At 46.4% G+C, this 17,174-nt stretch overlaps 1 protein-coding gene and 1 long non-coding RNA gene across 2 annotated transcripts in view; one reads left to right on the plus strand and one right to left on the minus strand.

Moving 5' to 3' along the window:
• Positions 1–530: 530 nt before the first annotated feature.
• Positions 531–3,690, minus strand: LOC134423330 (uncharacterized). Its single transcript, XR_010029063.1, has 3 exons — positions 3,624–3,690; positions 1,609–1,802; positions 531–695 (listed from the first exon to the last, which is right to left on the minus strand). It is a non-coding gene; the product is annotated as an uncharacterized LOC134423330 (long non-coding RNA).
• CACHD1 (cache domain containing 1) overlaps positions 2,258–17,174 on the plus strand; it is an 89,471-nt gene continuing 74,554 nt past the window's right edge. The window contains exon 1 of the mRNA XM_063166277.1: positions 2,258–2,470. Within this exon, the coding sequence (XP_063022347.1) occupies positions 2,258–2,470 (213 nt within the window). The remainder of the gene's footprint in view (positions 2,471–17,174) is intronic.

A 17,174-nucleotide genomic window follows, 5' to 3' on the forward strand; every position in this document is an offset into this window, starting at 1 on the left:
GCTCCAAATGCAGCTGGCTGCTGCCTGAGCTCTGGCTGCGACCTTGATTTGATAATTAATTATGTAACAAGGTTCAGATATGAAGCTTTCAAACATGCAGCTACATTGCAAACAAAATATTTTTTTAAAACTCTGGTTTAGCCAGGATATTGAAAAAACCACTTGGCTAAACCTTTGTGTCCTACACTGGTGAATCTAATACAATAAAGTAAAATATAATATGAAAATGACCACTGCTAAGCGTGAATTTGGCTGAGTTTTGCCACTCACTTGGACCCAGGGAAGGCTTTCCAGCAGAAGTCTAGAAGTTTCAGCATGATGGAAAGAATATATCCTTGACTTTCAGGTAGCAAAGGCTGCTCCAGCAATGGAAATACAAGGTAACAACTAGGGCAGCTTTGGGAGGCATCCTTTGGGTGTGGATTGCTTTGGCTAAACCAAGATTCTCAGGAATATTGACTAAAAATAAAATAAAATTAAAAATAATATTAGGCTCATAAATCACCTAAATGAACAAAAACTGATGCAGCTTTTGCATAGGAAGAATTATACTTCATTTATTAAAATGAAATGAAAGAGAGTTTTGCTGATGTCCCTCAGAGATTGGCAGCAGGCACTGCTGGGAGGAGCAAATTTCAGCTCTCAGCTCCCATCCTTGACAAAGTGGGATGAGGAATTGCTGTGGGCACCAGCACCTGGGAGAAGTAAAAAAAAAAATCAACCATTATAGCAGATAGAAACCACATTTCTAGGAAATAGGATATGATTATAGTAAATAATACGTTGTATGAATGCTTGGAGGAATTGCTAACTCCTGGAATTTACTGCTACAGGACACAAGTGGCTCTGGTAGGACTCTTAAAATTTTAAATGTAACTGTGCATGTGGGTTATTGAAGCCACTGTGTCTCTACAGGCCAGATTTATTTAACATTATCTACACCTGCACAATTATTAAGTGTTAATTAATGAAGAGTAAATCTGGAGGGGGTGTGTTTCGTGTGGGCCTGGTGTTTGGCTTCTTGGGCTTGTAGATTTCTGGGAAGTACCTCTAGGTCCAAAATTTATTCCTTGTTTGAGTTTTTGTAACACAACCTGATGTCGCAGTTTGGTTCCTGATGGTCAGGAGTGGAGCTGGCACCTGGGGACATGGCTTGGTGGTGCTGGGTTAATGGCTGGATTTGATGATCTTGGATGTCTTTTCCAATTTACTTATCCCTGTGATTCTGGATTTTGATGTGCTGCTGCAGGTTACTGGATGCAGGGCTTGTCATGCTTGCATATGGCATCCACACAGCTGTTACAAGGGCACAGTGATGGGACAAGGGGGGAATGTGTTTAAATTGAAGGGGATTAGGTGTAGATTAGAAATCAGGAATAACTTCTTCGCTGTGAGGGTGGGCAGGCCCTGGCACTGGTGCCCAGAGCAGCTGTGGCTGCCCCTGGATCCCTGGCAGTGCCCAAGGCCAGGCTGGAGCAGCCTGGGACAGTGGAAGGTGTCCCTGTTATGGCAGGGATGGCGCTGGATGGGTTTTTAAATCCTTCAACCCAAACCATTCAATGATTCTGCGATTTCCTGCCCCAAAGGAGATGTTTCTTGTCGTTTTACCCGTGTCGCTTTCCAGGGGTGCAGCAGTGTGTTTGCCGCCGCTCCTTCCATTCATTTATTTGTTTATTGCCCATGTCAGTTGCACTACAAACATTTCCTCAAGGCTCGCCGCTCCACGCGAGGCCGCGCCGGGCGGCGCCGTGGCCGGGGACGGATGGCTTCGCGCTCGGGGTTGCGAAAGGAGACGTCGAACACTGATAAAACAAAATAAATACAATAAAAGGGGAAGAAAAAAAGTTTTAAAATAGTTTAAAAAGATTTTTAAGAAATCCGAGGAGGCAGAGCGGAGACCGCTCGGAGCACACTCAGGGCCGATGGAAGCCGCCCCGGTCCGGGGGCACGGCGGCCTCCGGGGCGGGGCTGGCGCGGGGGGCCCGGCCCGGCCCCCGCCCGCAGCGCGGCGGCCCCAGACGCCTCCCCCTGCCCGCGGCGCCTCCGCTCGGCCCCGCCGCTCCCGCTCCTCCTCCGCGCCGCAGTTTGCGTCTCTCCGTCTCTCTCCAGCGCCGGGGCCGCGGAGCGCGGGCCCCGCCGAGCGCCGTGAGCGCGGAGCCGGGCGCGGGGCAGCGCCCGCCGCCGTCCCCTGCATGGCGGGCGGGCCCTGAGCGGGGTGAGCGGGGCAGGCGCTGCCCGCGGCCGGCGCTCCCCCAGCATGGCGCGGGGCGGCGGGCGGCTGCAGCCCCGCGCCGCCGCCGCCGCTGCCCCTGCCCGGGGGGACCGGGGGCCGCTCGGCCTCCTGTGCCTGGCGCTGCTGTGCGCGCTGGGCGCCGCCGAGGCGGAGTTCTCCATCCTGGACGAGGCGCAAGTGCTGGCCAGCCAGATGAGGAAACTCGCCACCGAGGAGCTGAGGGTCGTCACCATGCAGGTACGGCCCGGCCCGGCCCGCGCCTCGCCTGGTTTTCCCTCCTTCCTCCCTTCCTTCCTTCGCTCCCTCCTCCACACGCTCTTCCCGATTCCTGCCTTGCCCTTTCTCTCTCCGTTCCTTTCTTTCTTTCTTCCATCGGTTCTTTTCTTCTTCGCAAACTTTCCCTCCCCCTTGCGCGGGCTGCCCGGCTTCTTCTGGCCCCGTTCCCCTCAGCTCCGGCTTCCCCCATCCCCGTTCCCCTCAGCCCCGGCTTCCCCCGGCCCCGTTCCCCTCAGCCCCGGCTTCCCCCGGCCCCGTTCCCCTCAGCCCCGGCTTCCCCCGGCCCCGTTCCCCTCAGCCCCGGCTTCCCCCGGCCCCGTTCCCCTCAGCCCCGGCTTCCCCCGGCCCCGTTCCCCTCAGCCCCGGCTCCTCTCAGCTCCGGTTCTCCCCGTCCCGGTCCCGCTCCCTCAGCCCCGGCTCTCTCTGGCCTCGCGCCCCGCGGCCCCGATTCTCTCCGGCCACGGTTCTCCTCAGCCCCGGTTCTCTCCAGCCCGGCTCCCTCAGCCCCGGCTCTCCCCGCTCCCTCATTCCCGGCTCTCCCCGGCCCCGCTTCCCCCGCAGTGCCTCCCGCCCGAAGGCGAGCGGGGCCGTAGCGGCGGGGCACGGGCAGTTTCTTGTTTTATTTGCGATGTGCACAATAGGAGCAGCCAAAACCGCTCCCCGCAGCCGCGGAGGGGCTCGGGGCTGAGGGGCTCGGGGCTGAGCCCGCCGTGCCCCGGGGCAGCTCCGGGCGGGGGCTCGGGGCCGAGCATCCCGCGGGCAGGAGTAGGGGTAGCGATGGCTCCCGGCCCCAGAGCGCGGCCGGAGGAGTTTGTTGCGATGCTGGTTTCGGGGAAGGCTGTCCTGGTTGCCGGAGTTGTTCGCCGGGCTCTGCCGGGGCTGGTGGGGCTTGCAGGGAGCGCCGGTACCTGCGCTGCAGCCGGCGGCTGCCGACCCTCTCCGGAGGGGGGAAAAGTGAAATCGGATCCCGGGCGGCTTTCGGGGGAAGGTATGGTCAGTAGCAAATGCAGTTTTAAAAGCCTCCCAGATTGAAAAGGAGACACTTTCATAGGATCAGCGGGGGTCTCTACCCAAATGGCCTTTTATCTTCTCTAAACTGGCTGCATTCTCTCACCTCTGGACCATCATTGTGCTGGGCGGCCTCCTAGGGCTCGTTTTGTCCGGGCAAACACTGAGCTGTCTCTTGTCCTTGATGCTGAGAAGACGCGGATTTAAATGACTTCACTTAACAAGGTACATTATTGATGTACTGAATTCAAGGAAGTCCTTTTTTTTCCCCCTTCTGCCATGCATACGCATGTGTGTATTTCCCCTCAAAAGATATAAGCATAATCCTTTGCTTTGGTGGAGTCTCTGTTAATGCAAATTAAGGCAGTATAATTGCATTGCTAAATCCGTTTCTGGCGTTAAAAAAAATTATAATACGATCACCTCAACGCGCGTTGTATTTGAAAAAGCAGCTCACAGAAATATACATTGTTACAAGAATTAACCGTAGGACGAGCCACGTATTCTTTCCAAGAATTGCACCGATGATCCGAGCTCGGGAACAATCTGGATGCCAGTGCACGGAGATGCAAATAATGTTAAAATTCTGTTTACTATTAGTTGGATATTTAAGGCCCTGAAGTAATTTAATGTGGTGGAACTGGTAGTTAAACTGAAACCCTTTTCATACTCGGCTCTATTTTTATATGCTTCATATTTTGACTGTCTCAACTCTCATCACGCTAATGCCCAGCCTGTCCTTTGCTCCCCCCTGGAACATTGTTACAGCTGTTTAAGATTAAAAACCGGTGGGAACAAACCTCCCCTGATTTTAGAAGCTTTTTTTGCTGACCTCCTACAGTAGAATAAAAAATGTTATGACATGTGTCACTGCAGCCCGTGCTTCTCACTTGGTTTTAGGGCTGAAATTTCCAAAGCCTGCTCAGGCAGGGATGGGTGTAGCTGGCACAGAATTCCCCTTTTTTTCTGAGTGTTCAGGGCTGTGGGTGAGTGGTGGTGAGCACCTGGTGCCAGGTGCCACAGTGGGGATGCTTGGGATGATGCAGACAGGTTGTGTTTGCAGGAAAAACAGAAAAGAAAGGTGTGGGATTTTGGCAGGAGAGTGAGAACACTTCTGTGCTTAAAGTGGATACAAATCCAAGGGTGTTGTCCTGGTTTAGAGGGTGACAGGCCCCAAATCAGGACTGGTGAGGGGAAGCCGTGGTGGTGGCAGGAAGGGTTGACATCCAGCCGTTAGTTTTATTTGCTCCATAAACCAGAGATGAGGAAGTGGCAGGATTGGAGCTTCCCTTGCGTGCTGTCCCCACACTCTGTCCTTTCCAGCTGTGGCTCCACATCTGCACATCTGCTCACAGGCAGGAGGTGCTGGTGTCACCAGAGGGCTGTGCAGGAAGGGCTGGTCTGAGCTGGAGGTGGGCAGGAAGCATCCAATGAGTGCGGGAGCAGGTGGGAATGCTTCAGCAGAGCCAAGGTGAGAGGTTGCTGGGTGTGTTTTGAGTCTGGGAGAAGAGGAAGGTGTGGACAGAGCCTGTGTAAGGGCAAGATGAGCTGGAGACTCCAGAGCGGACACCAGAGGAGCAAGTGGAAGAGGTAAGAGGAGAAGGGTGGAATTAGTGAGCCTTAAATGCCTGTGAGAAGGGGCAGGGAGTGATGGAAGCTGTGGGATTTGAAATAAATCAGATTTCTGCGGGAGCTCTGGCGGCTCTGTGAACCAGCTCCTTCTCTGTTTGGTGTCTCCTTCTTGTGGCACCTTCTCCTTCTGCCTGTGCTCCATGGCACTGCTCCAGCAGCAGTGAGCACTGGCTGTTCCTCATCAAATCACATCATTTTGCATTGTTGGGAGGAGTGAGGTGCAGCTGGAAGAGAGGATGGAGCTACAGGCAGACCGAGGATGAGAGAGGATTCTGGTGGCACACCAGTGTGACAATTGATTTTGGCACTCACACCACTGCTTTCTATTTCCAGAGCCTTGCATGAGGGCCGTGTCTGAGCGTCACCTTTGGGGAGTGCTTTGTTTCCTTGCCCATGCAAGTGCTCTGGTTTCATTTAGAAATGTATTCCTTGAATGGTACTGCCTAGAGCAGCTGAGGATCATGTAGTGTAGGTGACAACTCGTGAGTTGCATCATTTGCTGCATGTGTTGAACAGCAGCTTAAGGGTTTCTTATTTAAATTTCCAATTAGAATATACATGTGTGTGCTGTACCAGGGATGCCCTTAGTGAGAACACGTGCTGGGCTCTGCAGTGTGTGGGTTCCTGGGTGTCTGCCTCTGTGCTCTTTCTCCAGGAGTGGTTAAATATTGAAAGTTCATCAGTTGTCTGATTTTCTCTGTTGCTCTGATTTATTATTGCTCCCCCTCTGTTTGACAGTTTTGCCAAACCCCCAGTTAATGATGTTAATTAATATTCTGTGTCTTCCCTTTCACATGCTGGGGTCTGAGTGGTGTGTACATACACATCTTTACAGGGGTTTTTGCCCTGAGCAGCAGAGGTGATCTGCTTGTTTCTGCCCAAAGTGATTTCCACACCACAATCTCTTGCCTTCCTGTCCCTCCTGTGGGACGGAGGGTGCTGGACGAGGATTGTGGTTTGTGCTGTGCCACAGTCACCTGTAACTGTTCCTTTGTTTTTCGGCAGCCAGAGCCTGTTGGCAGCATCCCTGTCATTCCAGGGAACCCTCCTGGCAGCAGGCTGCATCCTTGGGGGGATCCTTGGGAGCTGAGATCCCAGCTCCGTGTTCTTGTCGTTCCTCAGCAAATTCAACATCCCATGGCATGGCTTGCCAAGGGCTGCCGCTCAGTCAATGACCACTTGTGTGACAGTCCTGTAATGTGTGCTCCTGGGCAGAGCTGGCACTCAGCACTAATTAAAAGTTAAGAGCCCTTTTTAACTAAAATTATAACTGAATTGGTGGTTGTGGCATGACCTGGTCTGCGGGTGGAGTTTCACCATTGCTGTTACCTGGCTTGTCTGATCCCAGCTTCTCTGGCCTGGCTGAAATTAAAGGGTAGGTTGTTGCTTGAAACAACTGAAATTCTTTAGTTGGGAGGTGAAGGCAGGAAAAGAATAAATCAGTACTTTTGTGAGTGGTTGGTTTGGTTTTGGTGAGGTTTCACCCTCTGAATCTGCTCTGCGTGAGGTGAGGAATATTTTTTGGTATTGTGGGTCAAGGTAACGTTTCCATCTCCAAAACAGGGGTATAATACTTGCAGCCAGAGTTGAAAGGAGTAAGAAATGCTTTGAAGATGAAAAGCATTAAATGCCTCTATAACTCTCAAAATGCATGTTGGTGTTTCCAGCCAGACAGTAACAAAAGTTGTAGGCCCAGAGGGCCTCGAATATTTGTGAAGGCAGCTCTGCCATCTTAATCCTTAACTCCTGCTCTGAGCACAGCCCTTCTCATTGTCTGCTGCTGATCTTGGGGGCTGGAATTAAAAACAAAATGCACTTTGAATCTGAGAATAAAAAAAAAAAAAAGGCAGTTTGGTCACTTATTTCCCTGTTTATTTTTAATATTAATGCTGTGCAAACAATAATATATTAATACATCAGGTGATGCAGTGATGTGTAAAATAACAGCTTAGTACAGGCTTCTCCTGGTTGATTGGCAAGCATATTATTTATTTATTTCTCTCCCTAATAGCTTGTCTGGCCATATGTTTTTCAAGAAGAACAGATTGTGCTCAGACAAGCACAACACGGAGACAGAGACACGTCCAAGGGTTTATATGGGCTGAAAAATCCACATTCTTTGAGGATTTTTGGGTGATGGCAAAGAGTTGGAGTCACCAGAACTGTCCATTTATTCAATCTTTTTGAAAATGAGTGCTGACAGAACGCAGCATTATTTATTTTTTCTAATGGGATGGTCTTCTGGCTAATGGGTTTACTACTTAGAAGAAATAAATCCCATTTTGAGCTGTCCTGCAGACCAGTTTAAATGGCAGAATGGTGATCCCTCCATCTCTGAAATCAGGGAGTTTCACACATTTCTCCACTTCTTTTGGTGGCTCTTTGTAAATAAATCTGTGGTGACTGCACAGCACGTGGTGTAAAACCCCACATCCTCCAGCTCTGCAACCTGGACCTTGTGCACCCTCACCACAAAAAAATGCTTATTTTTTTTCCCTATTATTTTCATCTTGTGAAGCTGAAATACAAAAAAAAACTCCAATAAATAAGGAAGGCTGTTAAGTGTTCGATTGTACCTTTTTGGGTTATTTTAATATTATTTGGCAGTAGTAATAATTACAGAGCAGAAACCAGTGGAGCAAAACCTCATCTGTTTCCCATGATTGTGCCTTAGTTCGAGTCCAGCTACAGCAGCTTTATCCGAGGCTCTCTGACATCCCAAATTTTTTATCCTTTTCCACACATATTCCTTTTTTTCCCCTACCATGAAACCCTTCCAAAAGACAGCGAGAGGTCCTGGTGGAAGGGCAGGACCAAATCTGAATTTTTAACGATGCTTTGAGCCGCCTCTTCAAAGGGTCGGGGCGTCCTTGGTGCCGTGGCACCAGCCAGGGCTGACATTGCACTTCAAACGCCGGGAACGCAGCTGGCCCGGCCAGATAAAAGTTGGGCAGTGCAGCAGCAAGGTGGGCTGGCAGATAATGAGCTGTGCCCCAGCACCCCGGGGACAGCAGGAATCCAAATCTCCCGGGAGGGGATGGAGGAGCTCAGCTGTGCCAGGGCTGATAACACAGGGAAGGCACACGGGGAAATGCACTCGGATTTTTGGGAGTGGTTGGAGCCGGAGAGGCTGCTCTGCTGTCATAGCCTGGGCAGGCACGGGGAGAAAAAAAACTAATTTTTGTTGTGAAAAACATTGAGAAATTCTCTTCTTTCAGAGAGGGAAGGTGTGTTTGAATTGGAAAAAAAAATAACAAGTTTTCTTGTGTGTGTGATTCCCAGTTTTTCTATCTATATTTTTAAAGGGAGAATTAAGAATAAACAGATTTTTTTTTTGTTTGTGGGTTTCTGGTGAGGAATTGACCAAGAAATGCTCGGAGCCTTGTCAGTTCATTGCCCTCCTGCGTGGAACTGCCCAGCTCTAAGGAATTACCCCAGATTTTGTTTATTTCCATTGTTGGGGCGCTCCATAGCTGGGACTGGGGTTTGGGGCTGGACCTGAGCTTGGGTCTCTGTGAGCCTGGAAATGGCAACACTTCCTAGATAAGGGTTGGATCGTGGCCCAGGAATGATTTATTTTGACGCATCTGAATAGGAAAATACTAGATTTCTTTACTTTGCAATTTTTTTTTCTGTAGATGAATAACATAACTTAATAATTGCAATTTTAGTGCCTTATCTGAGGCATCCATCTTTGTTTTGTATGTCAAAAATTTTGCTGAGGTTTTGATTAATAGCTCTTGTATTGTAGGTTTAATGCAGAATAAAGTGTAAAAATATAGAGAGCCTGCATTCCTCAATCATCATTTTCCTGTAGCTTGTTGTTGTTCAATACCATGTAGTGTTAGTGAAATCTGAAAGGATTTCCATGGAAAAGAGAACACAAGGATAACAGTATAAAAACACTACTGCTTATGCAATGTCTGTTGTGGAAATTTTCCTTTTCTGATATAAAACATAAGCCAAGTTATTGCTTGAATCTCATGCTCTGTGTGTTCTTACCCAGTGCAGAAATCTGGATGAAATTATGTGTCTGCCTCAGCAGTGAAAATCTGAGCTGACTTTTGCAACAATCCTGGTGCCACAAATCAGGAGCACTCATTCCCAATCCCAGGAAAAGTGTTAATGGAGTCACTGCATCAGCTGCCTCCATGGAGAGCCTCCCAAGAGATTTTGCAGAAGTATATTTGCACAATTACAATAATTAGTAAAAGCAAACTGTTACATCTCCCTTTAGCAGCTTCCCAGCCAGGAGCAGCTGATAAAAACAGCTTTTTGTGGAGCTCTTGGCCTCTGAGCTCACAGATTTGCACAACTTGGACTGTTTGAGTTGAACTCCCTTCCACCTTTTGGATAAAAAACTGTAATTTTCCTTTCAGCATGTCTGCAGAACTGCAGCTTTGACCTTCTCCTGCACATATCCCTGCGATGCTGTAGGAACTTCTGGCTATACTTTGGCTTGTCACAGGTGGGAATGAGGCCAGGAGAAAAAAAAAACCCTTTAAAATAGACACATCTGGAAGTTGCCATAAAAGTTTCTAGGAGCTGGAACGCCTTAAGCAGAATTTCTGGTGTGTTCACCCAGGTAGGGTTGTTTTGTGCTGTTTTTGGGAGATTTCACACCAAAGTTCATGTGGAGATAAGTTCAGCTTGGCAGAGATGATGTGGTGGTACCACAGCTAAGGGCTGAGGTGGCCTCCCTGGCCCTGCTTCTCTCCCTTCCAGCAAAGGAAGCATTGCAAACATTTCCTTTTTTCTGTAAATAAATTTTTTCTGTGTGTCACCTCAGGACTCACATCAGACAAACCCTGGGGAGGTGTTTGCAGGGGTTTTAGGATGAGGGTAGAGAGAGAATTTTCACTCTATGTTTTAGAAGGTTGACTTATTATTTTATGGTGTATCTTACATTAAAAGAAAATGATATATTAAAAATATACTACAAGAATAGAAGAAAGGATTTCATTAGAAGGCTAGAAAAGAAAAGAATAGAATGATAATAAAATGTGACTGCCCACAGCTTCAACAGAAGTAACTATCACTGGTGTCAGGTGGGATTGCTCCAGGGTGGGATGGTGGCTCAGCTCCTGATGCTTCCCAAAACCTGGGAACTGGGATTATTGTATTTGAAGAGAAAAATGAGTGGTGTGAGGATTTTTGGGCTGCTGAGGTGTTGGATGTGCTGCAAGCCAGGAGAGCTTTTTGGGAATACCCTACAATGAACTCCTTGGGGTGGCTATGGAATTGTGCATGTTGTGGGAGCAGAAGAAAATTCTCCAAAAAGTAAATTTTGCTTTTTGTGGTTGCCTGTCCGTGGCAAACCAGCCCAGGAGGAGCTGCTGGTGGGAGGTGGGTACAGGAGGAGGTCACATCAGGATATTTTATTGCCTTGTTCGTGGTCAGTGAATGAACAGATTGGTTTTCCTCTTTTCTCCTATATTGAAATCATGGGGGATTTCTGACTTTTGATAAAGACTAATGAGAAGAAATAGAAGAAGAGGAAAGAAGAAGGATCTCCCATCATTGCAAGGAGTGTGAAAGGAGGAGGAAAAGCCACTTCCGCTCCGTGGATCCTAAATTGCAGTTCATATTTTGTTACTGGAAGCTAAAAAAAAAAAAAAAAAAAGCCATTTTTTCCCCTCTATTCTCCATTTCCAGTTGGCAGCAATCTGGTCAAGCCCTCATGGACAGGTGTATTCCATAGGGGCCAAACCAACATTTTGGAGACAGGATTTTCGTGTGGTGTGGAAGGCACAGAAGGATAAAAATAGAAGTGTTTTTAATTTGAGGTTAATACACTTAGCAGTTTTAACAATGAAAGGCTATTTAATTGAAATCAGCTACAGCTGTAGGTAGTTTGGCTTCCTTGGGCACATTGTTTGCCCAAGGAATTGTCTGGAATATGAATTTCAGAATTGTCTTTGATCCCTTGTGCCAGTGGCTGTCCAGGGCTGCCAGGTGTGCTGTGGGGTTTGTTCCCTTGCTCTGGTTTGGTGGAGTTCAGCTGCACGCAGCATTTAGAGGGAAAAATGCAGTTTTTGGAGCAGGCAGGAATAAGCACTGAGGATGCTTGTTTGTCACAGTAGGCAGCTGTGGTCAGGCAGCTGGCTTTAAACTGCACATTTCAGTCTTTGATCTCTGTGATTAAAATTAGAAATTCTTATTCCTGGGTATACAGTCTCTTGTGTCTTCCTTGAAGGAGGTTTTGATTTTAAAAATGGAAGTTGATATTTGCATACATTGCAGGAGGAGGATGGGAATTGTGAACTTCTGAGAGTTTTTAGCTTCAGATGAGCTTCACCAAGGTGGAGGTTGCAAACCCAAACCCAATGGCACTAAGTAGCCAAGCTTCTCATTAGTGCAGGTGGGGAAAACAAGAAATCTTCTCTTTAATTTTTTATTTTTGACTGAAATGAGGCTATAATTGTAAATGATCCTATTCTGGCCCTTCCTTTTGAATTCTGCTGCTGTTATATTTTACAATCCCTAGATCATTTCAGTAGCTGCTTTGATGGATGTGCTTGATGGTCTTGAAGTTGTTAAATTCAGTTCATGGTGATGCAGCTGTTCTTGGCAGAGAGGAACCTCTGCTGTGCTGAGCTCACCACTGGGAACACAGGATTTTATTCCAAAAGTTGTGTTTGGTTTCTGAAATTTGACATACTGACATACTGGTGATGCTGTATTTCCATTAGAACTGCTGCCTGCAGAGCCAAAATTAAAGCAACCCCAACTAGGCCATGATAGGAGATAACTTGTTTAATAGAAATAGAAATGACCAGTTGTTTATTTTTATTTAGTGTGAAATTCAATCTCATGAATTTTAAAATATCGATTCACTGTGATGTCACATAAATAGAATTTTGCCTCCCCCTTCATTATTTATGTATTTATTCAGCAAGTGGTTGGCTGAAAGTCTAGAAATACGTTTTTTAAAAAAAAGTATATTCTGGTAATTGCAACCTCAGACTTTGAAATGCTGCTTTTTCCTACCTTTCCAAGAATAGAACCTCAGCCTCCAAAAATAAATGAAGCCCAACATCCATCACCATGGTGTTCAGAGCTTGGAATGGTGGAGTTCTCCTGGAGGAGCAAAGGTGCAGCAGCTATTTTGGGAAGGGGAGATGTGGGGTGGGGATGGAATGAATGCAGAGCTGCTCTGGGAGGGCTCCTTGGACACCTCAGACCTGCTTGGGTTGTGTGTGTGTGTTGTCTGGTGGCTTCAGAGCCTGAAAAGTCACGATAAAGAGGAGGAAAAATAAGCAGGGAAAAGGATATAGTGATTAAAATATTTAGTGAAGGCACTTGGCCTCACTCTGCACAGCTGGGGTGGCCTGGTGGCAGCTCTGGTGTGGCAGGGACCTCTCCAACAGTATTATTTTTATATATATAATTATTTTTATATACATTATTATGTATACAAATTTTATATATATAAAAATTTTATCTATTATTTGAATATACATTATTATTTCTATATATATTATTACGCATATGCATTGCATATAAATTTTAAATATATTATTAATATATACATTTTTGCATATACATTGTCATGTATTTAAATTATATAGATATTTTTTATATAGAATTTGTATATACATTATTATTTTATGTACATTATGTATATAAGTTATATATAATTTTATATATTATCCATATATACATTATTTGTATATACATTATACATTATTATTTTATATACATTATGTATATAAATTATATATAATTGTATATATTATCCATATTTACATTATTTGTATATACATTATTATGTATATAAATGATATAAATAATTTTAAGATATTACTTGTATATACATTATTATTTGTATATAAATTATTACATTTATTCTATACTATATACATTTTTATATACATTCTTATTATTATTCCAATAGGGAATTATTATTATTATTCCAATTAATATTATTCCAATAGGGGATGGAATAACAGGATGCCACCAGATCCCCTGGAATTTTGTGCTTGGTGGAAGATATCCGTGGGGGGCTTTTGATGTGGAATGGAGGGATAGGAGAAGGAGGAATGGCTTGGAACTGAGAGAGAGCAGGTTTGGCTGGGATATTTGGAGGGAATTGTTCCTTGTGAGGCCCTGGCACAGGTGCCCAGAGCAGCTGGGGCTGCCCCTGGATCCCTGGGACAGTGGGAGGTGTCCCTGCCATGGGATGGGATTGGAGGCCCTTCCAACCCAAACCATTCTGGGATTCTCTGTTCCTGCAGGGATGGATGGATGGATGGATGGATGGATGGATGGATGGATGGATGGATGGATGGATGGATGGATGGATGGATGGGTGGATGGATGGATGGATGGATGGATGGATGGATGGAGCACACACCTGATGCTGGTGTGCCTGACAAACCCCAGCAGTTCTGCCACCATCAGCTCTTCCTCCTTGTCCCATGAGGAGCTGCACTGGAGTTTAGCTGCTGCTGCCCCTAGGAGAGGACATTTCACTTCAATCCTGCAATAGATTGACAGCCTCTTTGGGATCCTTTTTGGGATCCTTTTTGGGATCCTTGCTCAGAAATGAAGTTACAGCCTGTGTCAGCATCGGGCCCCGAGTCTAAAAATATATTTAAAATATGGAAACCTTGGTGAGCAAGGCTGTGGTTTGCACAGGCCGGAATGCAAAGCTGGCCCACAGCCACACCCATGCTGGGGAGGATTCTCAGCTTCTGCCTTTGCTTTGATGATGTAGAAAGAAAAAAGATTTTTTTTTAAAATTACTTTTTTAGAAACATTTTTTTTCCTTTTGTTGGACAGAAGGTAACATTCTCTGTCCCAGAGCTGGCAGGAGTCTGTACCTGCCTTAGTTATTCAGAATCTCAGGAGATGCAGAGCCCCTGTGGGAAAAGGAAAGGCAGGCAAAAGTTGGAGAAAGAGGATAAAGTGGCTGTGCACTGCTTTGGTGTTGGTAAGAGCAGGAGTGGCAGCTCACCCGTTCATCCTGATCCATGGTGTAACAGCAAGATCTGATCTGTTATTTCTGTTATTTATTTATTTCTATTATTTATTTATTTATTAATTTTCTGTTTCCAGCCTGCCAGAGCAGCGATTCCAGCATCCTCAGAGCATCATGTTTGGTGCAGGAGCGCTGTCAGGGCTTGAATCCTCTTTTCCATGTTTTCCTAAGCAGTGTGAGGCGCCTGAGTGTCACCAAACAAACAAATGAAAGCCTTAAAACATCCAAAATCCACCTTCAGCTAGGTCACCAGGCCCTGGGTGTTACTCAGAGGGGCTGTGCAGCATTCCCAGCTCCTCATTGCAAATCCCAGTTTTCCAGTGACAGACTTAAAAATCTCATTGTGCAGCTGAGTTAGTGACTGAGCCCTCACTTTATAATCACTTTATAAAGCGCATGCACATTAGCAGGACGTGTTTAATGGCCAGACGGCCCAGATGAAAGGGCCCTTTGTGGCAGGAGCCTTTTGTGCCTTCCTGGATCCCTCAGCAGTTCCTGCCGAGCTTCCCAAGTCTGCCTGACACGGCGGGGCCGGGAAAAGCCCTGGTGGCTTTCAGCTTGAGTGGAGAATAATGGGGAGCAGGATGGCAGGGGGAGGGCTCCAGGCTCTGCAGCTCCTCCCGCCCCAGCTGGGGCTCTGCGTTCCCAATGACCTCCCCGGCTCGTGTCGCCACACCTGGGGACACTGCGACACCTTTTCTCTGCCTCTCAGGTTGGTCTGTGATGGCCACGTGCCACAACAGCATTTGATTTATTTAATATTTTTGTTATTTATTGTTTTTGTCATCTGAGATTTGATGTTGTCTTTCATCTTCTGTTTAATCTCTCGGCTACGTTTTGTTTCCCGTCTGTGGCTCTTAAAAAAGCTTTTTCTAACCTTACCTTTCATCCTCAGAAAATAAGGCTGCAAGGTCATGGATGTGTTCAGCTTGGCCTGGCAATAATCTTCACAAGAACAAGAATATAGTGGATATATATTTAACTTTCCATTAACAAAAAGAGGGAAACTTCAGCAAAACAATCCTGGATTGTCTGATAAAGAAAAAAATCCTGATTGTTTGTTTTTGCTAATTCACATGGTGCTTTGTGGGGTCACGGGCAGAGAGAGTTTCAGCTCCTGCAGAAACTTTGGGAAATCCATTCCAGTTTGGAAATTGCTGGGTATAGTTGAAGTGAGAGAAGATTATGAACAAAAAGAAAAAAACAAATGGTGGAGGTGGGGGAACGTACACGAGAAAATGCAGGTATTTAATTAAATTAGAAATTGGATAGATGTGATTGGAGTAGGGTTTCTAGTCTGGTCGGATCCCAGAATCATTAAGGTTGGAAAAGCCTTCCAAGACCATGGAGTCCAAGCTGTGCCCAATCGCCACCTCCAGGGATGGGCACTCCAGACCTCCCTGGGCAGCCCCTGCCAAGGCCTGAGCACCCTTTCCTTGGAGAAATCCCTGCTGCTGTCCACCCTGAGCCGTCCCTGGTGGGAAGGTCGGTGTGCAAACGCTGCTCATGTGTTCCTGGTGAGGAATCAACAGGAGCTGCTTGGGCAGCTTCAGGCAGACACATGGGGATACCACAGTGACCCTCCCCGTGCTCCTTGCCTTGGGCTGCCTGTCTCCATCTCATCCATGTGTTTTCTGTTGGTTTTCCATGCCGGAGATTCCATCGTGTGGAGGGAGCCAGAGTTGTTCTGTCTGCCTTGAGCTGAGCACCTGCAGCTTCTGCGAGGGCAGAGCTGTTGGTTGTGGGGTGGAACCAAGGGCTGGGCTGCACCCGGGTGCCCTCAGAGGGGTTGGGAGGGAATTCAGCTGGGAAATGCTGCCAGGGGAATGTGCATGGCCACAGGGAACAGGAACGGGGTGAGAGGCAGAGGGCTGGGCTCTGTCCTCCTGGGGCTTGGGAGCACTTCTGTCTCACGATCAGCCAAGATGTTCTGCACTGGTGTTGTTGAGCTGAGGGAGGATTTAATCTGGATAACTGGAAGAAGTTTTTGGAGATGAAGCACTCAAGGCCTTTTTGCCAAGTGAACTTGTGGTGTTTTCTGTATTCTGTTTTCTGAAGGTCCTCACTCTGTAAACCAAGTGAGGACCTTCCTAGGTGTGCCCATAAATGGACGTGTGCCAGGTATTCCTCAATCTCCTCTCACAGAAGTCAGATCTGTGATTTAATTCCTCTCCAAGAGGAATTCACTTGTCTTTCCTTGTTTTCCCCCCACTTAGCTGTGTTTAAGAAATCCATTCTCTGGGAATTTGTGCAAATTTTTTTTCTCTCCCTCTTTTTTTCATCAAAATAAAAGAAAATCTGGCAAAGGACTGAGGTTTTCTTATTTTTTAAAATTTTTAATTACATCTATTTATGACTTATCTTAAGTCCAGAAAGATCTCTGGTTCATGAACTTTCCCCCCTTTTTTTTTCCTGTTTTAGTTTTCAGTGCTGTCCTTAGCTCATTAGCTAGAATCTCCTCTATAATTATCTGTAATTTTCTATCCCACTTGCTCAGTGAAATACTTAGAGAAACAAACATTCTGTGGTAGTACTGTAACTGGGCTTTTAATTTTAAATTCTTCATTAATTTCACTGCATATTTGCTGCAAGTTTTGTGTTCTGCACATGTGATCTTCAGTTTTTTAAGAGAGTGTTGAACATTGAATTGAAATCAGCTTCTCCTTTGTCAGATGAAGATTTCTCATGAAAAATAATATAATTTTCCTTTTCACACAGCTACTGCTTTGCAAGCTGGGATAACAAATACTAATTTTTTTTTAAATCAGCAAAAAAACCCTTCTATTATTGTTATTGCTATTTTATTTTTGGTGACTGTAAAACTGCAACAGGAAATGACCCCAGCCACAGTTTCCATGACACCCTCTCACTTGAATCCAGTTTTCAAGCAGATGAAAGGCCCGAGCAGCCTTTTGATAGTGAGCAGCTAATTGGGTGCCTGATAGAGGCAGGTTTTGCTCTGGGGAAAAAATAAAGGAGCCAAGAAGTGGAACAGCTGTGTTTTGGTACATGTGTGTAATCCCAGATAAAACTCTCCAAGGA

The sequence above is a fragment of the Melospiza melodia genome, chromosome 11, assembly GCF_035770615.1.
Source record: "Melospiza melodia melodia isolate bMelMel2 chromosome 11, bMelMel2.pri, whole genome shotgun sequence".
Taxonomy (NCBI): Eukaryota; Metazoa; Chordata; class Aves; order Passeriformes; family Passerellidae; genus Melospiza; species Melospiza melodia.